Source organism: Aethalodelphis obliquidens, unplaced genomic scaffold (assembly GCF_003676395.1).
Source record: "Aethalodelphis obliquidens isolate GAN/ISIS:26980383/991018 unplaced genomic scaffold, ASM367639v1 scaffold102, whole genome shotgun sequence".
In the NCBI taxonomy this organism is placed as follows: Eukaryota; Metazoa; Chordata; class Mammalia; order Artiodactyla; family Delphinidae; genus Aethalodelphis; species Aethalodelphis obliquidens.
This window is the reverse complement of record NW_020838046.1, coordinates 869,154-890,168: the sequence shown is the minus strand read 5'-3', so window position 1 is coordinate 890,168 and position 21,015 is coordinate 869,154. Positions and strand designations below refer to the sequence as shown.

The window sequence follows — 21,015 nt, the reverse complement described above, 5'->3', positions numbered from 1 at the left end:
AGCTGGTGAAAAGTTCAATGGTTTCCAGGGAGAGAATAGAGGGAAGGCAGCCAGGCCAACTTGATAGTCAGTCATTTGCTCATTCATCGGTATGTTTCTTTGAGCATCAACAACATGCGGGACTTGGGGACCAGGCAGAGAGCAGTCATCTCCTCCCAGGTACTCTTGGAAGGGTGGGGAGATAGAAATCCAACAAGGAAAACAGTGAGGGACAGGGCTGCCCGGGAAGGGTGCTCAGGGATCCTGGGGGTGCATAAGGGACCCCAGGTGCCCAAACAGAATCAGGCTGAGGAGGGCTAAGGTCAGAGCCATGAATCTACAAGGTGATTCTACAGGGTGGAGCATGAGCTGGGAACAAGTGGGTTAGGTCAAAAGCAAGACGTGCCATCATAACAAATGTTATTTCCTTGTGCAGAAAGCTTAGGGTTGTGATAAGAAGCATGGACACACATCACTTCAGTGGCATTCTTGCCCAAATGAATAACCTCAGTCTAATCATGTAAAGAGGGCTTCCCTGGTGGCACAGTGGTTAAGAATCCAGCTGCCAATGCAGGGGGACATGGGTTCAAGCCCTGGTCCGGGAAGATCCCACTGCGGAGCAACTGAACCCATGCGCCACAACTACTGAAGCCCACGCGCATATAGCCTGTGCTTCGCAACGAGAAGACACCGCAATGAGAAGCCCACATACTGCAACAAACAGTAGCCCCCTCTCGGCACAACTAGAGAAAACTTGCACGCAGCAATGAAGACCCAACACAGCCACAAATAAAATAAATAAAATCTTTTTAAAAAGTATAATCATGTAAAGACATCAGAAAATCCAAATTGAGAGTCATCTACAAAATAACTCACATTCTTCATCAGTGTTGAGATTATGAAAGATCACTGAAAGCACACTGAAGACCCATCCAATTGTCTCAGATTGGAGGAGACCAAGGACACGTGATCCTGGACCAGAAAAAGGATGTTATGGGACAACATACTGAAATTTGGTTAAGGTCTGTAGATTAATAGTCTTGGATCAATGTTAGTCTCCTGGTTTTAATCACAGTACTGTTTTTATGTAACATGCTAACTTTTTTTTTTTAACATCTTTATTGGAGTATAATCGCTTTACAATGGTGTGTTAGCTTCTGCTTTATAACAAAGTGAATCAGCTATACATATACATATGTCCCCATATCTCCTCCCTCTTGCGTCTCCCTCCCACCCTCCCTATCCCACCCCTCTAGGTGGTCACAAAGCACCCAGCGGATCTCCCTGTGCTATGCGGCTGCTTTCCACTAGCTATCTGTTTTACATTTGGTAGTGTATATATGTCCATGCCACTCTCTCACTTCGTCCCAGCTTACCCTTCCCCCTCCCTGTGTCCTCGAGTCCATTCTCTTTAGTTAAGACCTGTGGGATCTAGTTTCCCGACCAGGGATGGAACCCAGACCCTCTGCACTGGAAACACGGAGGCTTAACCACTGGACCAACAGGGAAGTCCCAGTCAATATTTTTTCTATGTGCCCCCTCCTCCTGCACCCTACGCCGCCTTCCCTAGCGAGGGAGCGCTTCGCGCGCTGAGCAGGCCCCCGGAGTGAGTGCGGTGGGAAGGCCATTGATCGCTTCCCTCACCCGCAGACCGAGAGGCCAAGTCAAAGTCAGCGGGGGCCTGGGGTGGTGGTGAAGCCGAGCCCTCCAAGTCCGTGGGGTACGAGGGGTCGAGGGGTCGGCTGGGTAGGAGGCGCTGCCAGAGCCCCTGCCTCCGCCCTTTCCGGCCGGCTCCAGCGACTGCAGTGGGGCCTGGTGGAGTGTGCTGTGGCTGCCTCCTGGGGTCCCCAGGGGACTGCGCGGCGCCGCGTTCCCTGCCGCTCTCGTTACCGCTGACACGGCCAAGAGGCGGCGCACCGTACCCGCCGTCAAGGCGGCGGTGCGGTAACATTGGAGGGCTCCGGCTGCCTGGCTTTTGTACTATTTTTTAAAAACAACTTTATTGAGGTATAATTTACATACCATAACATATGCCCATCTTAAGTATAAAATTCAACGATTTTTGGTGAATTTACAGAGTTGTGCGAAGTTCACCACAATTCAGTTTTAGTACATTTTCATCATCCCAGTAATGCTCCCGGCCCCTGGCCACCAGTGATCTGTTTTCTGTCTCTATGGATTTGTCTTTTCTGGACATTTCATATAAAGGGAATCGAACGATATGTGTTTTGTGTCTGCCACAACTTTGAGTAATGTTTTAGAGGTCTTTGTACTATTTTAGTGGCACAATTGGTGAAACTTCAATAAGATCTGTAAAATGGCTGATAGTATTGTATCAATGTTAATTTCTGAGTTTACATAATTGAATCATAATTATATAAGATGTTAACATTAGAGGAAGCTGGGTGATGGGAAATGTGTGCTATTTGTGCAAAATTTTTTGTAAGTAAAACAATTTCAAAATAAAACTTTTTTTTAAATTTAAGCTTAGGGTGTGAGTTGTGTACTGCTTATGATTGTCTATGGTACTGAGATTGTGGTTTCTTTTTAAAATTTTTTTCTTAATTTTTAAAAATTAAAAAACTTTTTTATACCGCAGGTTCTTATTAGTCATCCATTTTATACACATCAGTGTATACATGTCAGTCCCAATCGCACAATTCATCACACCCCCACCCCCACCCCCTCGCCACTTTCCCCCCTTGGTGTCCATACGTTTGTTCTCTACATCTGTGTCTCAATTTCTGCCCTGCAAACCGGTTCATCTGTACCATTTTTCTAGGTTCCACATATATGTGTTAATATACGATATGTTTTTCTCTTTCTGACTTACTTCACTCTGTATGACAGTCTCTAGATCCATCCACATCTCAAAAAATGACCCAATTTCGTTCCTTTTTATGGCTGAGTAATATACCATTGTATATATGTACCACATCTTCTTTATCCATTCGTCTGTTGATGGGCATTTAGATTGCTTCCATGACCTGGCTATTGTAAATAGTGCTGCAATGAACATTGGGGTGCACGTGTCTTTTTGAATTATGGTTTTCTCCTGGTATATGCCCAGTAGTGGGATTGCTGGATCATATGGTAATTCTATTTTTAGTTTTTAAGGAACCTCCATACTGTTCTCCATAGTGGTTGTATCAATTTACATTCCCACCAACAGTGCAAGAGGGTTCTCTTTTTTCCACACCCTCTCCAGCATTTGTTGTTTGTAGATTTTGTGATGATGCCCATTCTAAATGGTGTGAGGTGATACCTCATTGTAGTTTTGATTTGCATTTCTCAATAATTAGTGATGTTGAGCAGCTTTTCACGTGCTTCTTGGCCATCTGTATCTCTTCTTTGGAGAGAGCTCTATTTAGGTCTTCTGCCCATTTTTGGATTGGGTTGTTTGCTTTTTAATATTGAGCTGCATGAGCTGTTTATATATTTTGGAGATTAATCCTTTGTCCATTGATTCGTTTGCAAATATTTTCTCCCATTCTGAGGGTTGTCTTTTCGTCTTATGGGTTCCTTTGTTGTGCAAAAGCTTTGAAGTTTCATTAGGTCCCATTTGTTTATTTTTATTTCCATTACTCTAGGAGGTGGGTCAAAAAAGGTCTTGCTGTGATTTATGTCAGAGTGTTCTTCCTATGTTTTCCTCTAAGAGTTTTATAGTGTCTGGTCTTACATTTAGGTTTCTAATCCATTTTGAGTTTATTTTTGTGTATGGTGTTAAGGAGTGTTCTAATTTCATTCTTTTACATGTAGCTGTCCAGTTTTCCCAGCACCACTTCTTGAAGAGACTGTCTTTTCTGCATTGTATATCTTTGCCTCCTTTGTCATAGATTAGTTGACCATAGGCGCATGGGTTTATCTCTGGGCTTTCTATCTTGCTCCATTGATCTATGTTTCTGTTTTTGTGCCAGTACTGTATTGCCTTGATTACTGTAGCTTTGTAGTATAGTCTGAAGTCGGGGATTCTGATTCCTCCAGCTCCACTTTTTTCCCTCAAGACTGCTTTGGCTATTCAGGGTCTTTTTTGTCTCCATACAAATTTTAAGATTTTTTTTGTTCTAGTTCTGTAAAAAAAACTGCCATTGGTAATTTGATAGGGATTGCATTGAATCTGTAGATTGCTTTGGGTAATATAGTCATTTTCACAATATTGATTCTTCCAATCCAAGAACATGGTATATCTCTCCATCTGCTGGTATCACCTTTAATTTCTTTCATCAGTGTCTTATAGTTTTCTGCATACAGGTCTTTTGTCTCCCTAGGTAGGTTTATTCCTAGGTATTTTATTCTTTTTGTTGCAATGGTAAATGGGAGTGTTTCCTTAATTTCTCTTTCAGATATTTCATCATTAGTATATAAGAATGAAAGAGATTTCTGTGCATTAATTTTATATCCTGCAACTTTACCAAATTCATTGATTAGCCCTAGTAGTTTTCTGGTGGCATCTTTAGGATCCTCTATGTATAGTATCATGTTATCTGCAAACAGTTGTAGTTTTAATTCTTCTTTTCCAATTTGTATTCCTTTTATTTATTTTCCTTCTCTGATTGCTGTGGCTAGGACTCCAAAACTATGTTGAATAATAGTGGTGAGAGCGGACATCCTTGTCTTGTTCCTGATCTTAGAGGAAATGCTTTCAGTTGAATGAGATCCTTGATGGGTAGAGTAATCTTGGTTGCAGGTTTTTCTCCTTCCTCACTTTAAATATATCCTGCCAGTCCCTTCTGGCTTGCAGAGTTTCTGCTGAAAGATCAGCTGTTAACCTTATGGGGATTCCCTTGTGTGTTTTTTGTTGGTTTTCCCTTGCTGCTTTTAATATATTTTCTTTGTATTTAATTTTTGACAGTTTGATTAATATGTGTCTTGGCGTATTTCTCCTTGGATTTATCCTGTATGGGACTCTCTGTGCTTCCTGGACTTGATTAACTATTTCCTTTCCCATATTAGGGAAGTTTACAACTATAATCTCTTCAAATATTTTCTCAGTCCCTTTCTTTTTCTCTTCTTCTTCTGAAACCCGTATAATTCGAATGTTGGTGCGTTTAATGTTGTCCCAGAGGTCTCTGAGACTGTCCTCAGTTCTTTTCATTCTTTTTTCTTTATTCTGTTCTGCAGTAGTTATTTCCACTACTTTATCTTCCAGGACACTTATCCGTTCTTCTGCCTCAGTTATTCTGCTATTGATCCCATCTAGAGTATTTTTAATTTCATTTATTGTGTTGTTCATCATTGCTTGTTTCATCTTTAGTTCTTCTAGATCCTTGTTAAATGTTTCTTGCATTTTCTCTATTCTATTTCCAAGATTTTGGATCATCTTTACTATCATTATTCTGAATTCCTTTTCAGGTAGACTGCCTATTTCCTCTTCATTTGTTAGGTCTGGTGGGTTTTTATCTTGCTCCTTCATCTGCTGTGTGTTTTTCTGTCTTCTCATTTTGCTTATCTTACTGTGTTTGGGGTCTCCTTTTTGCAGGCTGCAGGTTCGCAGTTCCTGTTGTTTTTGGTGTCTGTCCCCAGTGGCTAAAGTTGGTTCAGTGGGTTGTGTAGGCTTCCTGGTGGAGGGGACTAGTGCCTGTGTTCTGGTGGATGAGGCTGGATCTTGTCTTTCTGGGGGGCAGGTCCACGTCTGGTGGTGTGTTTTGGGGTGTCTGTGGACTTATTATGATTTTAGGCAGCCTCTCTGCTAATGGATGGGGCTGTGTTCCTTTCTTGCTAGTTGTTTGGCATAGGGTGTCCAGCACTGTAGCTTGCTGGTTGTTGAGTGAAGCTGGGTGCTGGTGTTGAGATGGAGATCTCTGGGAGATTTTTGCCGTTTGATATTATGTGGAGCTGGGAGGTCTCTTGTGCACCAGTGTCCTGAAGTTGGCTCTCCCACCTCAGAGGCACAGCACTGACTCCTGGCTGCAGCACTAAGAGGCTTTCATCCACATGGCTCAGAATAAAAGGGAGAAAAAGTAGAAAGAAAGAAAGAAAGAAAGAAAGAAAGAAAGAAAGAAAGAAAGAAAGAAAGAAAGAAAGAAAGAAAGAAAGAAAGGAAGGAAGGAAGAAAGGAAGAAAGAAAGAAAGAAAGAAAGAAAGAAAGAAAGAAAGGGAAAGAAAGAAAGAAAGGAAGGAAGGAAGGAAGAAAGAAAGGAAGAAAGAAAGAAAGGAGGAAGGGAGGGAGGGAGGGAGAAAGGAAGGAAGGAGGGAAGGAAAGAAAGAAAGAAGATAAAATAAAGTTATTAAAATAAAAAATAATTATTAAGAAAAAAATTTTTAAAGAAAAAAAGAAGACGGATGGATAGAACCCTAGGACAAATGGTGGAAGCAAAGCTATACAGACAAAATCTCACACAGAAGCATACACATACACACAAAAAGAGGAAAAGGGGAAAAAATCATAAATCTTGCTCTCAAAGTCCACCTCCTCAATTTGGGATGATTTGTTGTCTATTCATATATTCCACAGATGCAGGGTACATCAAGTTGATTGTGGAGCTTTAATCCGCTGCTTCTGAGGCTGCTGGGAGAGATTTCCCTTTCTCTTCTTTGTTCTCACAGCTCCAGGGGCTCAGTTTTGGATTTGGCCCCGCCTCTGCGTGTAGGTCGCCAGAGGGCGTCTGTTCTTCGCTCAGACAGGACGGGGTTAAAGGAGCAGCTGCTTCGGGGACTCTGGCTCACTCAGGCCGGGGAGTGAGCCAGGGGAGGGAGGGGTACGGAGTGCGGGGCGAGCCTGCGGCGGCAGAGGCCAGCGTGACGTTGTACCAGCCTGAGGCGCGCCGTGCGTTCTCCCGGGGGAGTTGTCCCTGGATCCCGGGACCCTGGCAGTGGCGGGCTGCACAGGCTCCCCGGAAGGGGGGTGTGGATAGTGACCTGTGCTCGCATACATGCTTCTTGGTGGCGGCAGCAGCAGCCTTAGCGTCTCATGCCCGTCTCTGGGGTCCGCACTGTTAGCCGCGGGTCTCTGGAGCTCCTTTAAGCAGCGCTCTTAATCCCCTCTCCTCGCGCACCAGGAAGCAAAGAGGGAAGAAAAAGTCTCTTGCCTCTTCCGCAGGTGCAGACTTTTCCCCGGACTCCCTCCCGGCTAACCATGGTGCACTAACCCCCTGCAGGCTGTGTTCACGGATTCTTAACACTTGCGCCACCAGGGAAGCTCTGGCCCTGGTTTCCACTTGCTCAGCCTGACCAGGCTCCCCAGGTCTCTCAGGCAATGGTCACGCCCCCTTCCCCAACCCCCTCCACTGAGAAGGGGCGGGGAGAGCGCGCCACTCTTCCTCTTCTGGGCCAGCCTCTGAGCAGCAGACAAGGGTGATAAGAGCCCCACAGCTAGCCCTCTCAGAGTCCAGCCTGGCCCGACAGAGCCACCGCCACCATGAAGGACGAAGTGGCTCTTCTGGCCTCTGTCACCCTCCTGGGAGTCTTGCAGCAAGGTGGGCTGGCTTCTGCTCTGGCAGTGGGTGGGCTTCGGACCCCTGCAGTCTGCCTTCTGCCCTCTAGGCACTGGGGAGGTGCTGGGGTCCAGGCCCAGGTGAGGGACAGTCCAGACTCCTGGTATGAAAGCTCTTCTGGCCCCCACCAGAGGGCTGAGGGGCTTGCATTTTCCCCAAGTGGGGAGGGGGAAGCCCTGGAGGGGTGTCTGCAGGGCAAACTGTGAAACCCTGAGCAGGGACCAAGGCTGAGAGGTACCCAACCTAGGGGATGGGCAGCGAAATGGAAAATGGCCCCTGAGGAACAACTGAGGTAGGCATGTGGGCTGCCTGGCTTGGGGTTGGAGGGTGGCACCTCAGCCAGCATAAAGAACCCTGGAAGAGGGCAGGGGCTTTCAGGGAGCAGGTGGGGCATCCAGCTATGTTGGGCTCTAGGGCCTGAGCAGGGGGGCAGGGTGCCAGGATGAATGGGTGTTCTGATGGTGAGTACAGAAGTGGGACAGCCATAGGCTTGATGCAGCCCTACTCCAGCTGATCCCTGCCCTCCCCAGCGGTCCCCTCTCTGGGTGTCCCAGTGGGAGGGCCCCATCCCCTGGGCCTGCCTTCAAAGTCACCCTCTCTATGCTGGAACCATGTGGAGCTAGACAGGGTTGAAACCTGCTTTTTGGCCCCCAAAGTTGCCTGCTTGGTGCCCTTCTCAGACCAGCCCTAGAGACACATTCCTGGGATAGATATTCTGGCTTTGGAGGACACCATTGCCTCACACTGTATGGGCTAGGAAAAGACACAGCCTGGGGCAGGGGCCCTGGAGTGGCTGAGCAGACAGGCTGACTTGATCTCCAGCCATACCAGTAAGCTTGGCCCTCAGCCCTTCTTCACATACACTGTGCTGGCAAGGCTACCCTTGGTATCCACAGTGCGCTAAGGTTGGGATATGTCTGCAGAGGGCCTGGCACCAAGGGCACCAGGGCCATGGGACTTGCAGGAAGATAGTTGGAGACACCCAGTACTGGGACTGTTTGTGTGGTGGGCACCTGGCCTCAGGCGAAGAGAAGGGCTCCTGTGCACTCAGACCCTCAAGGGCCAGCCCACCCTCTGTACCCACCCATGTTGGAAGGGAGAGGGGCAGAGCCCTGGTGGCTTGGGGTTGGACTAGAATAGTCCCAGCCGTAACCACCTGGGGGCAGAGGAGAGGGTGTCTGTCAGATTGAGGCAGAGGCTGAACAGAGAAACTGAGGCAGGAACCCACACCACAGTTTGGAGGCACAGCGACCCAGGCTTGGTCGGGAGGTCCCTCCTGGTGAGCTCTGTGGGTGGCGGAGCAGGGACAGTTGGCCACAGGGTGTGTGATCCTCTGTACCTGGAAGGATGCAGCCAACTCTGCCCTCAGGTGGCACTCCCATTCCAGGGACCTGGGCCAAAGTCCAGGCCTAGAGGGTGGGAGTTGGACATTTGCCTGTGTTTTGCAAGTGAAATGATTCAGGAGCAAAGTCCTGCGGGCAGGTGTCCTGTGACGTGTCATCCCTTCCCTTACACTCACTGGGCTGGACAGGGCCTCTCAGAGCCCCAGGCCGGCACCCTGCCCTCCCCACTGAGTGTCGTGGACACAGGGCAAGCTCGAAGAGCAGGGGCTGGCGGTCCCCTTGGTCGGGCTTTTAAAGGGGAGTCGTGACGAGCAGGGTGTGGAGCTGGGAAAAGAAAAGATGCGCGGCCAGACTGGAGGCGGGGCCGGGAGTCTGGGTGCCAGATCTGACTCCGGCAACACCTCCTCCCCCAGCCTACTTCTCGCTGCAGGTGATCTCGGCGCGCAGGGCCTTCCACGTGTCTCCGCCGCTCACCACTGGCCCGCCGGAGTTCCAGCGCATCTACCGAGCCCAGTGAGGCGCGGTGGGAGGGCGCGGGGCAGGGAGCTAGGCAGCCCCGGGCGGTCAGGCTCGGAGGCCCCAGGCCGGCGCCCTTATGCCGCTCCTCCCCCACCGCAGAGTGAACTGCAGCGAGTATTTCCCGCTGTTCCTCGCCACGCTCTGGGTCGCCGGCATCTTCTTTCACGAAGGTCTGAGAGCGGGCCAGGGGCGCACGCACTAGAGCCACGGGGGTCCCCGCATCAGCGGGCTCACCCCACCCCGCCCTCCCCTTTCCCAGGGGCGGCAGCACTGTGTGGCCTGGTATACCTGTTCGCGCGCCTCCGCTACTTTCAGGGCTACGCGAGATCTGCGCAGCAAAGGTGAGAACCGGGGCGGGGCTCCCGGGAGGTCCACCGGGGCGGGGAAGGGTGGCTTGGCTTGTGGGCAGGGTCTTGACCGCAGAGGCTGCAAGCGGATGCCGGGCGGGACCAGGAGACTGGTTGGAGGCGGTTCCCTTTTGGGGGCAGGTGGGCGGGCCCTGGTGGAGGCGGGCCGTAGGGTTGGGGTGGGGCCATTGCCCCCGCCCCGCCCCCGCTGAGCACTGCCCGCAGGCTGCCCCCGCTGTACGCGAGCGCGTACGCGCTGTGGTTTCTCGTGGCGTTGGCGGCGCTTGGCCTACTCGCCCACTTCCTCCCGGCCGCGCTCCTCGGACAGTTCCAGAAACTGCTGCAGAAGGCCTGAGACGGAGGACGCCGGGTGGGCGGAGCCTCCTGGAGGACGGGGGAGGGTGCTCGCCCCCATCCCAGTCTCTCATTAAAGCGTGATCTCGAGTGCACTGTCTGGGTTGGAGTGGGTTGCGCCCTGCGGGTTGTAGAGCTTGGAGGGGCCTAGCTTCAGGCCACAGCAGTCTGTCGGGCTGCGGAAGGAAAGAGGCCTCTCTCGTGCAGGGGCTCGATCGGGCCCTGGGTCCGGTCCTCTCCCGCCCTGCTCCCCCACGCTGCTAGTCACACATCCTTTCCCGCCGGGGCTCACCCCACGGCTCCTCCTCCCTGCGGTCAGCTCTTTCCTCGCCTGTCCCCCTCCTATGAGGCCTGCCTCTCCACTGACCCTCAGCCGCCCTATTCCTCATACCCTGGACTTCACAGCCGATACGAGGGGCTTTTTTTGGGTCGGTACTCGGTTACCGGCATCTAGAACAATGCAGTGTTCAGGGCAACCTGTTGCGGCCCGCGGAGAACGACGATGAACTTAATCAATGTAGTTTTAAGAGGCGCTCTCCAGTAAACGTCCTAGTGTCTCGGGGGACCAGATCTGGGGAAGGCCTGCTGGCCGGGAAGAGTCCCTAAAAAGGTGACTTTTAGCTGAGCAGGCAGAGGAGCTTTCAAAGCAGGGCAAAAACAAAGGCCCTGAGATGGATGGGAGGACCTAAAATGAGTCACAGACTGGGGACAGGAGCAGGGCCTTGGAGACGGTGAAAAAGGTGGGACTGAGACCCAGGAAGGAGTGGGAGGAGGAGGTGGGGGGATGCCTTTGGTGAGAGGCGGCTGCAGGCACTTGGGGAGGTATGATGGGCGCTAGGGGGCGCGCTCCGAGGAGGGTTATCACGGAAGTGGGGGCGGTTTGGGGGCGTGGACCCAGATTCCGCACCAGCTCCATCAGCGAGTTACCACCGGGCTGCCGGGACCCTCCCAGAGAATGCGAGCGAGGTCCTGCGGAACTGCGCGGAGGGCGGGGTCGCCGGCTGGTATCGCTGGGCGGCTAGGCGCCAGGCTGTGAGCTCGGAGCAGGCACACACTTCATTAACCCTTTATTACAAGGAGCGCTCTTATAGAAGTATATGTGGACTTAACGTGAAAAAAATCAAATGTATCCAAGAATAAAAAACACAGCACATAAAGTAGTATATGCATTCCAGTGTTCGCGCGGAGACAGTGGGCGCCCAGGTAAAGGCTCTTCTATAAAGGTCTGGCTCAAGGGGGCCAGGATGCGAACGGTTCCGGGCGGCGCGGACCGGCCTCAGGCACAGTGTGGGGGCCTCCTGCCTCTTCCCCGCGGCCGGCGGGCGGGGCAGCACCAGTTCCTGGGGCCTCCGGGCCAGCGGCCACCCCAGGCCAATGGAGTGGGGTGCCAGGCAGAACCCCTCAGACTGGGGTGGCCGCGCCTGGCCCTCCGGGGGCAGCGGCGACGACATCCCAGGTCTCGTGGGCTTCAGGGCCAGCCAAAACGCACCCTCAGAAGCCCTTGGCTTAGTCAGCCTTTTTCAGGAAGATCTGGAAGAGCAGGGCTCAGTGTCAGCTGGGGTCTCAGAGAGCAGCCCTGGTCTAGCTATTTGGTACAGCTCCCCATTCCCTGTACCCAGCCCTGCCCTATATCACCTCACTCAGAATGACCCACACCGGCGAGTCTGTCTGGATGGAGAGGCGTAGTGCTTCCAGGGGGCCAAAGGCTGGGTCCACTTCTCCCTGTGCCACACCCTTGTAGAAAGAGCCTGGGGGAGTGCAGCAATGAGAGGTTGTCCCAAGACTCCTGGCTCTCCCCTCACCTCCACTTGACTGCCCCTCACTCACCGATCTGGAGGTAGCCATCAGAGCTCCGAGGGTACTGGAGAGTGGCTGAACGGCCCTCCTGCAGGGCCTCCTTGTCTGACTGGAGGTTCTGGGGACAAAATCAAGGGGCTGAAGCCAGTGGCTGTGGAAGGGGCAGGCCTCAGTGCACACCCACCTGCTACTACACTCACATCAAAGGGCAGCACCTCCACAGATGTGTTGAAGAGCTTGTCCTCTGGGTGCTCAATGTTCCCACTTCGGAAGAAGAACCTGTGGCCAGACAGGCCTGTGAGCTGCTGCAGGGGTGGGGCACTGCCCAGGCACACTACCCAGCAGAGAAAGGCCAGGCCTGGGCTAGGAGTGCAGTAGGTGGGCCCTGAGGTACTGGGTGAGGCTGGGCACCACCCGGGGCAGCCGTTGGACTGTGCAAGGCAAGCAGGGCCTTACTTGTAAGGACAATGGTGATGGGCAATGTCACTGAGCTCCTGTGGGCACTGCTGGACTTAGTCTTTACAAAGTGACTACTGTTCTGAGCCCCACTTTTCAGATAACAATACTTAATAAGGTTAAGTAATTTGCAGGGGAGGGTCACAGAGGGAAATCTGCAGGTTCAGAAATTTGTGGTAGGCCTCTACCCTGGTAGCCACCCTGCCCCTCCCCCAAGGTGGACCTGTGGGCACTGGCACTGACCGCTCCAGTCGCAGTGGCTGGAAGAAGCGGAAGCGGATGAAGTCCCCTGCAGCGGGTGTGAAGGCCCAGAAGAAATCCTCGCGCAGGTAGGCCTTCTCCAGGGTGAAGTGCTGGTATGTCTTGAGGCTCGTGCTCACTTCCGCTGGCGGGTTCACATGCTCCTTCCGCAGTGCCTGCTTCCCAAAGTCCTTGTCCTACAGTGGAGGAGGGACAATGGTGTTAGGGTGGGCCCTGGACTTGCCCTGCTACCTCCTTGTCCAACCTCAGCCCAGGCTCTGCTGTACTCAACTAGGCTTGAGTGTGGCACTGCCCACCTTCAGTTTCTGGATCTTGCCCGCCAGTGAGGAGTGAGTGCCCACGTGCTGGAAGAGGGATGGCTTAAAGCGGATCCGCAGGTTGGCCTTCTGCCGGTCACAGTGCTTCTGTGGAGGGAGGGTGACACACGCTAGGGCTCAACTCAACTCTACCTCTGAAGACAGAAACTCCTCCAGCCAGCAGCGCAGTCTCCTTCTGTCAGGTGCATGGTCACCGACACAGTCCCTACTGGAGGCTGCTTGCTCCACCGCCCCCTCCCGCCTCTGTGCAGGCTCTGCTCACCGCATCCTTCTCAGGATTGCAGACCTTCACCCACAGAATATGGTCTAGGAGCCAGTCGATGGGCTTGTCCCGGTAGAACATGAGGATGAACTCCACAATGACGCTCAAGTCCAGTGACTTGAACATCTTCCCTGGGGGTGGGATTGGAGGGAAAGGGGTGCTGAGTAGGCAGCTCTGCCCTGCCCTACTTCCTCTTAGTCCCTGTGGGGGACTCTGGGAAGGGTCCCACAGCAAAACCTCTGGCTGGCTGCAGGCAGGTGCAGGTAACAAGAAAGCAGACGGGATGGTGAGCCCAAACATCCCGATGCAGAGGGCAGGCAGGAACAGGCCAGGTGGGGCTGCAGTGGGCACTCCAGGCAAAGGCTCAGAGCACGACACTGCATGGTACTAGGGCTCGGAACAGGGCGTGGGACTGAGAGATGATGACAGAGGCAGAAGTGGGCTGGATGGAGATATTTTGGTTAGGTCAGCGGGGCAGGGAGGCGGGGTGGCACACCAATGAAGCCCAGCTGGGAGAACTCCAGGATCATCCAGTCCTCCGAGGGCTGCTGGAGGGCGAAGTTCTTCATGGTGCTCAGGTAGTTGGGCTTGGCTATGATGTCATCCTCCAGCTGCACAGTGGTGGGTAGGTAGAAGGGGGCCGGGACTCAGGATGGGCACAGGGGCAGGGCAGGGCTTGCCACCCAGGCCCATCCAGGGTCCAGGGGGAAAAGGGACAGAACAGGGTCTCAGTGCTCACCTGCACGTAGTAAATGCCTTTGGACTGCGCATACATCATGAGGAAGCAGTAATCAAGGTTCTGTTTGGTCCTCCACCTGTGGGCCAGGGGCAGGGGCCTCAAGAGCTCAGACCCCCTCCACCTCCAATGTGGCTACCACAGAGGCCACTGAGTGGGTAGGAGACCCCCACCCCCCCATGCAGGGGTCCTCCAATGGAACAATGGAGGCACTGCAGGGAAGTGCCCAGGACTCATACACCCACAGACTAGGTTCTTAGCACAGGTGGGCAGGTGCTGGGGGCACAGGGAGGTGGGTAGTGCTAGTACCTGACTCTCTCCTTGGGGTCCCCAAAGGACTCTCGGAGGCGGGAGAAGTCAGGGTAGAAGTGGGGAGATGGGGAGATGACCTCTAGGAGCCCAGAATGGATCTCTGTAGGGAACCTGGGGGGCAGGAAGGCCCAGTGAGTGTGCAGCCTCCAGGGACTGGAGCAGGGACAGAGCTGAGCTAGCTAGACCCCGTCCTTTTCTTAAGGCCCACCAGGCAGACATCCCCTGACACCACACCCATCCTACTGAGGCACTGAGGCTCCAGAGGGGTTGGGTCATCTCTACATGCCCACCCCCTTTCATCAAGAGAGGAAGCACCCTTTCCCACAGAGGGATGGCGCATCTTGCTGGGGGGGGGGGCACAGCCGGCACCTGTCTGCCCAACACCCCGCAAAGGGTCCTCCCTCCACCAGCCTTGTCGGGCTGTCTGTACTCACAAGGCCTTGATATTCTCCGTCACCAGCGAGGTATACTGTGGGTCAGTCTGTGGGGAGACCAAGTGCCCTCCATGAGCCAGGCTGCCAGCCCAAATGGCCTGGAAGAAAGCGCTGAGGGAAGGACACAGCCTTCTCTCCCACATGGAGGGAGTGAGCCCACCATCCCGAAGGCTAAGTAAGGCTGGGCCTGGGGGTCACAGGTGCCTCAGAAAAAGCCCTTTTAGATACCTCGGTCCAAGGGGTGGGACAGACTATAACTGGCATCTCCACGAGGGGGCGCTAAAATGTCTTTCCTTTTAACTTTTTATCTTGTTAAGTTTGTGAGTGAAACTGATGATTGAACTTCTGAGAGTTTTTTCCTCTGAAATGTTGCTGTTTTCATTCTCCTTGTTATTTTGTGCCGTGTGTCCTCCTCTGAATGTCCCCTCGACCCGTGCCCCAGCCCACTTGCCTCAGCGATCAGCACCACGATGACCGAGTCCTCTTTCTCCTGTGGGCTTAGCTCTGAGATGAGCGAGTGCAGCGTGTCAGTCAGGTACGAGTGCACCTCGCGCCGCACGCTGGGGATGCCCATCACCACTGACACTGCAGGGACGCGGAGGGTTGGTACTGGGCACTGCGTGGGGGTCGTCCCACCACCCGCCACTCCCGGGCCCCGCCCCTACCTCCGGTGCGGCCCTGGCCCACGCGCACGGCGGGCTGCAGGCTGCTTTCCTTGGCTAGCAGGTGTGGCAGGTGGTGGAAGACAGTGGGTAGGTGCAGCACGTGCTTGTGCGAGACGTTCCACGGCTTCAGGCGTGGATCCTCTGGGTGGGTCAGGAAGGGACAGGTCAGACAATGCGGTCTGCCATCAGCCTCGCATCCCCTGCCACTTCCCGCTCCTGTGCTCACCGGTTAGGCGGCCCCAGGTGCGATTGCTGTCTCCGTCTCGCAGCGCTTGTCTCTCCGACACGGCCCTCTTGATCTCGTCCAGCACCAGGTTGAGCTCCTTGGAGCGCTTGAGGCTCTCCTGCTCAGCTGCATGCAACCGGTCACGCAGCGCCAGAAACTCCCGCTGGTACACGTCCACCACATCGCCTGTGGGTGGTACACAGGCTGTCACCAGGGGGCAGCATACAGCTGAGGTACTGCTCCTTGAGTGTTAGCCCACACATCTGTTCATATGCCTGCCACATGTGAGCCACATGGGGTTACATAAGGGTCACTCTCAAGTCACAGTGACACTCACACTTGGGGAAGAAAAGCCTCCACTGGGGGAATTAGCCCTCTCCAGTGCTCTCCCTTTATTTTCTGCATTGAGGAGACATCTGAAGTGGGAGGGCTACAGGACCACTTCCAGCCCCAGGTGAGACAAACCTAAGCTGAGGCTGAAAAGGCTCAGACTGAATCCTCTCCATCCCCTCCCCTCTCCTCCCAAAGCCCCCTCTTGCTTCTCCTTGCAGCATCTCCTTCTTCCAGGAAGTAGAGCACCCAAGGTCCCACCCAGGGCACAAGGACCCAGACCTTCCTCAAGGAGCCCTTGGCATTGAGGCCAACCTTGCCCTGTTCCTTCTTTCAGCCTCTGCACTTTGCTTCCCATCCCCGTTCACAGAGATCACAGGCAGCCCCATCCCCAAGGCCCCATGGGGACAGAAAACCTCCCTTGACTCTCCCCCATATCCTGCAAGTAGTACTGAGCCCAATGCACACATTTGTCACTGTCCTCATGGTTGTCATTCTACACTAGGCACCAGCTCTGGATTTGCAATCTCACACAGTCCAGCGGGGGTGGGTGGGTGGGGACTGTTGCAGTTACAGCCCCCAATGCTCAGAGGAGCAAATGAAGTTGAGAAACTAGTCAGGGGTCCCTCAGCAAGTCAGCAGCAGAAAGGGGACAAGAGCTCTAAGTGCGCTGAGGCCTGCTTCTCTGGAGATGTGTCCTAGGCCTAGACCATGCCACCCCAGGGGGGCCTGTGTCAGAACCTCCAACTGGGCACCATGTGCAGGCACTAGGGGTGCACATGGGCCAGAAGCAGCACAGAGGTAGGGCTGCTACGTGACAGTGGAGAGGGATCTCCAGGGTGCCAAGTACCTGGCTCCACTGGTCTGGCAGGGCCCAGCGAGCAAGAATGAGACAAATAACATCAACAACAACGTCGTTATCTGCCGCTGAGGCAGCCAGGTCCTGCCAGGCTGTGCACTCTCAAGGCCTTTTCTAATCGGCTTTTGCCCTCTTTATTTGCCATCACACACACCTCCTCTTCCTTGTCTGATGTCTATGCTTTCACACATGCTGTCTCTTCTGACTGGAATCCCCTTTTCTCTTCTGGGCCTGATGAAAACCCATGTAGCCTTCAAGGCCTAGTTGCCTTCCAGATCTCCCCTCTCACCCTCAGGCAGCTCTTATGTTCCTTGATCCCTTGAGGAGGGGTGGTCACAGCCACTAGAATGCCCTGGGATGGTGTCACCTCCCCACAATCAGGTATACCAAAGGTCATGACCAAGGCAAAGTTCGGTCATCTCAGGACACCCCCTCTCTGCAGCTGGGGCAGAGGCTGAAGTGGTAAGTCCTGGGGAAGAGGGAGGGGTAGCCCCTACGCAGGACGGAGAGGCTGTGGGGGAAGGGGCAGGGGAGCCAAGCAGATCCTTGATGAGGCACTCCAGAGTTAGCAGCTTGCCCGATCTCCCTTCCCACACCCTGCCCATGGGGCCAAAGGCCAGGCCACTTCAAGCTTCTGTGCTCAGGGACAGCCCTGCTGGGGGAGGGAGTCAGGAGTCAGGTTACCAGATCTTTGAGGCTCTGCTCTGGATTCTGAGGCCAGGTTACCCTGGAAACCTGACCCCTTGAACAGGGAGCTGGCCACCCCCAGCACTCACCTGCCCAGCTGCCAGTAGGGAGGAGGGACTGGAGGTGCTGAGGCCCAGCAGGAGGGAGTTCAGAACTGCCTACACAGGCAGGTGGCCTCCCTCCTGCCTGGGTCCCTACCCACCCACCTATTGTCCCTGATGCCCTCCCCAATGCCACCCCAGTGTTGTGGAGCTGCTGAGTCTTGCAGGGGCAGTCCTTGTGCTACTGGCTACACCCAAGGCAGCTCCCTGCAGTGGGGACCTCTGTGAAGGAGACCTCATCCCCCCTGACTGCTGTTGCTGCCCCTGTCGTCCCCCCCCGCCCCCCCGCAAACCCGTGGCCTTCTCTGATCTTTAAGTAGGCTGAGCTCTGTCCAACCTTAGCCTGCCCCAGGGGGACAGGCCAGTGGCAGCGGTGGGCCCTGCTGACCTGAATCACCCTGACCACCAAGGCCTGGGCACAGCCTGCTCCCTACCCTGGCCTCCCTTCCTGGGAGCCTTCTTCTGCCCAAGTCCTGGGGGCAGCTGTGGTCACACTACTGGAGGCTTTCCCGCCCCTTCCTCCACCAGAAGGCAGAGTAATCAGGATACCTGAAGCCCATGATACCACAGTCCTCCCTTTGGTTCCCTCTTTGTTAAAGAAACAGATTCAAGAGCCAGGCTGGGGCACAGACCTTGTGCTCTGTACTTAGGGAAGGGGAAACAGGCTCAGAGGGGCACAGGCTGGTTCCAGGCCCAGCAAAGGTCTGCTGTTAACCTGCGGTGAGGGGACTTCCCTTGCGGTCCAGTGGCTAGGACTCTGAGCTCCCAATGCAGGGGGCCCAGGTTCAATCCCTGGTCAGGGAACTAGATCCCATATGCCGCAACTAAGACTTCGCAAGCCTCAACTAAAAGATCCTGCACATGGCAAGGAAGATCACACATGTGGCAACGAAGATCCCGCGGGTGGCAACGAAGATCCCGCGGGCAGCAACTAAGACCTGGAGCAGCCAAATAAATAAATAAATATTTTTTAAAAAAAGTCCTGCAGTAGGGCAGGGGCATGGAGAGGGTGCAGGTGTTCACCTCCTCTCCAGGACTTGCACCCACCCTCCCAGTGGTCAAGACAGGCATCCATCATTGCTGAAATCCAAGAGAGGGGACAGCCCAGACATTGGGGAGGGCTGTGTGGCTGAGGCCACCCCCCTGGAGGGTTTGCTGTTTTCCCTGGAGACCTTCAGCAGGTGCTTGGCTGAGGGCTACAGTTTGAGCATTAGTGGAGCTGCTGCATAAATTTGGTCAAGGCTGGATATGAAAGTGGGCCTGAAACCCCGTATCTAGGGTCCGTCTTGCTAAGGCCTATGTGTCCTTCCTGGCCCTTGGCTTCCAGGATGCCACCTGTTCCTGCTTTCCCTTCCTCTCTGGCTTCTTGCCCACCTCTTCCCTTCCCTACAGATATGGCTTCCTCTGCCTTTCCTCTAAGCATCGGTGCCTGGGCCAGCCCTCTCCTGAGCCTCCTACTCACTGCAAGCTGGAAGCCAAGGTCCAGTCTGGCCTCAGACTTAGTCTGGTTTCCCCATGGGCTTAATGCAGTCATCTGAATGTAAGAATGAGAAAGGTTCATATAAGAGCCCAGACTCAGTCTTCTCTTCAAGCTTCCAAAGACCAGACCCTACTGGGACTCCCAAAACAGTAACAGCCCTTGATGGGGAAGGCCCAGGTGACCCTCTTGTCACATGTCACACAGGCTTCTGGACTGCCACACCCAAGGGACAAGGACCCCTGCATCTGAGCCCCACATTTCTTTGAGTAGGGGTGCTCTCCTGCTCCACAGGCCCTCCTCGATGCCCCGCTTAGGGAGCGTAGGCTCTAAATGGAGCCATGGGTATCCCCCTCACTCCTGGACACTGTGGCCAGCCAGACTCACAGAGAAGGTGTCCTGGTGGGAGGCTGGTGCTGCAGTTCCTGACACCTGGCTGAGGGCCAGTGGCTGCCATAGGAGGCACACAGGAACTGCGGCCTAGCCCAGGACAAGGTGCAAGGGGTCATCGCTCCACTCACAGCTGAACAAATGTGCCCCAGCCCATCAAATATGGCCCCACCTTGGCCTCCATGCCAGGCTGCTTACATGGCCACTCTCTCAAGGGTCCAAAATGCCCTCCCCCAGGTGACACACCCCACCTACGGAGAACTCCTCCCCAGCCATGCCCTCCATGTACCAAGTCCTAGAGGGTCTCCCCTCAGGCACTCTGGAGCCCCTAGGGCAGCCCAGGCCTTCACCCAAACAGGGCTGGGCTGAGCTGGGCTGGCAGGAGCCAGGCGGGCAGGAGCCAGGCGGGGACACTGGGACTTGGAGGGTCAGAAAGGCTCCAGCTTCTCCCGCAGCCTCTGTTGGGGAACAGGGAAGCAGGAGGTGGGAGGGAGGCAGAGGGTCAGTTGGCCTCAGCCTGATCCTGCTTAGGCCTCCTGCAGGAAAGCCAGACGGCAGGAAGGAAGCAGCTTTTCCCGGTGCCTCCTGTGCTAAAGGCTGGGTAGACAAGGGCCTGCGAGCGCCTCCTCAGCCTTCAACCCTCAGCCAAGGCCCCACTCAGCCCCAGCCATCCCAACCAACACAGAGCAACTCCAGCCAGTGCTGGGGCCTGCCCCCTCAGTCCTAAGTGTGCTGGCCAGATGCAGAGGGGCCATGACGGTGGACTGGCCAGCTTAACCAAACTTCAGGTGAGACCACACAAAATAAGTTAACCGGTAGCCAGGACTGGGTGGGGCGCTCATGAGGCCCTCCATGCATCCCCCCGGGCCAGTAGCCACAGGAAGCATTCCGCAGCACCCACATCCCTGTGGAGGAGTCCTGGGGCCAGATGTCCTGGAGGAGGGCTGTGGAGGCCCCAGGGAGCCGCACCCACAGTGGGCTGGGGTGGAGAGGTGGTGTGAAGTGATGGTACTGCTTGGATGTCTGGCTGCCTCCTCACTCGTGTCTCAGGATCGGTGTACCCAGGTGCCTGGAGCGGTACCCTGGGGACCCTCTGGCACAGCCACCTCTGTGACCTTGTGTCCCTGTCCCTCTCTGAGAACTCTGAGGTCCCCAGCTCACCCGAGGGAGCAACCCGCCCTAACACGGGCAGAACTGTACTCACGAAGGCCGGTCCTGAGCGCGCACGGGGCACCCGACTCCCGCTCACCGGCGCGGCCCAGCCCAGGCCAGAGGAGAATTTCGTTATTCCAGCAGCAAACAAGTGGGAGCGAGGATGGGAGGGGCGTCCTCTCGCACCGCCCGGGCGGGGAAGGGGCGCCCGCGTCGGCTTCCGGCCGCTTTCCGCGGCAGCTGCCCGGACCCCGCTCCGGCCGCCGGCGCCCAGGTGTGGGAGGGGGCGCGAGACGGGCGACGGCGGGGGAGGGGCTCACCTTTCTGGCCGCTGAGCGCCGCGTACCAGGAGAGCGAGAGGAAGGCGCACAGGCAGAAGAGCAGCAGCGTCAGGAAGGCGCCATTGCGGAGCCTCATCTCCTCAGGTGCGCGGTGGGCGCCGGCGGGGCCGAGGCCGCATGGCCCGGGGGGGCGGGGGCCGGGGCGCGGGGACCTGGAGGCTGCAGGGGCCCCGGCCCCGGGGCGGGGAGGGGCTGGGAGCCCGGGGCCGGGCAGGGATGCGGGCGGGCCTGCCGGGT

At 55.0% G+C, this 21,015-nt stretch overlaps 2 protein-coding genes across 5 annotated transcripts; one reads left to right on the top strand and one right to left on the bottom strand.

The window, feature by feature from the left end:
• The first annotated feature begins 7,154 nt into the window (after positions 1-7,154).
• LTC4S (leukotriene C4 synthase) lies at positions 7,155-10,071 on the top strand. Its single transcript, XM_027096351.1, has 5 exons — positions 7,155-7,394; positions 9,169-9,268; positions 9,374-9,444; positions 9,534-9,615; positions 9,847-10,071. Exons 1-5 carry the CDS (start codon positions 7,337-7,339, stop codon positions 9,974-9,976), a joined length of 441 nt encoding a protein of 146 aa, XP_026952152.1. The 5' UTR covers positions 7,155-7,336; the 3' UTR covers positions 9,977-10,071.
• Positions 10,072-11,025: 954 nt separating this feature from the next.
• On the bottom strand, positions 11,026-20,990 carry MGAT4B (alpha-1,3-mannosyl-glycoprotein 4-beta-N-acetylglucosaminyltransferase B). 4 transcript variants are annotated; one of them, XM_027096348.1, is made up of 15 exons: positions 20,758-20,990; positions 15,442-15,627; positions 15,216-15,356; positions 15,002-15,135; positions 14,551-14,597; positions 14,114-14,227; positions 13,808-13,883; positions 13,565-13,679; positions 13,069-13,199; positions 12,786-12,893; positions 12,472-12,665; positions 11,973-12,051; positions 11,803-11,890; positions 11,611-11,723; positions 11,026-11,505 (listed from the first exon to the last, which is right to left on the bottom strand). In XM_027096348.1, exons 1-15 carry the CDS (start codon positions 20,852-20,854, stop codon positions 11,482-11,484), a joined length of 1,647 nt encoding a protein of 548 aa, XP_026952149.1. In that variant the 5' UTR covers positions 20,855-20,990; the 3' UTR covers positions 11,026-11,481. The 4 variants fall into 4 exon arrangements, 3 of the variants coding, with proteins under 3 accessions (XP_026952149.1, XP_026952150.1, XP_026952151.1); XM_027096349.1 differs by having other exon boundaries at positions 15,002-15,054; positions 20,758-20,879; XM_027096350.1 differs by lacking the exon at positions 14,114-14,227 and having other exon boundaries at positions 20,758-20,879.
• Positions 20,991-21,015: the final 25 nt, after the last annotated feature.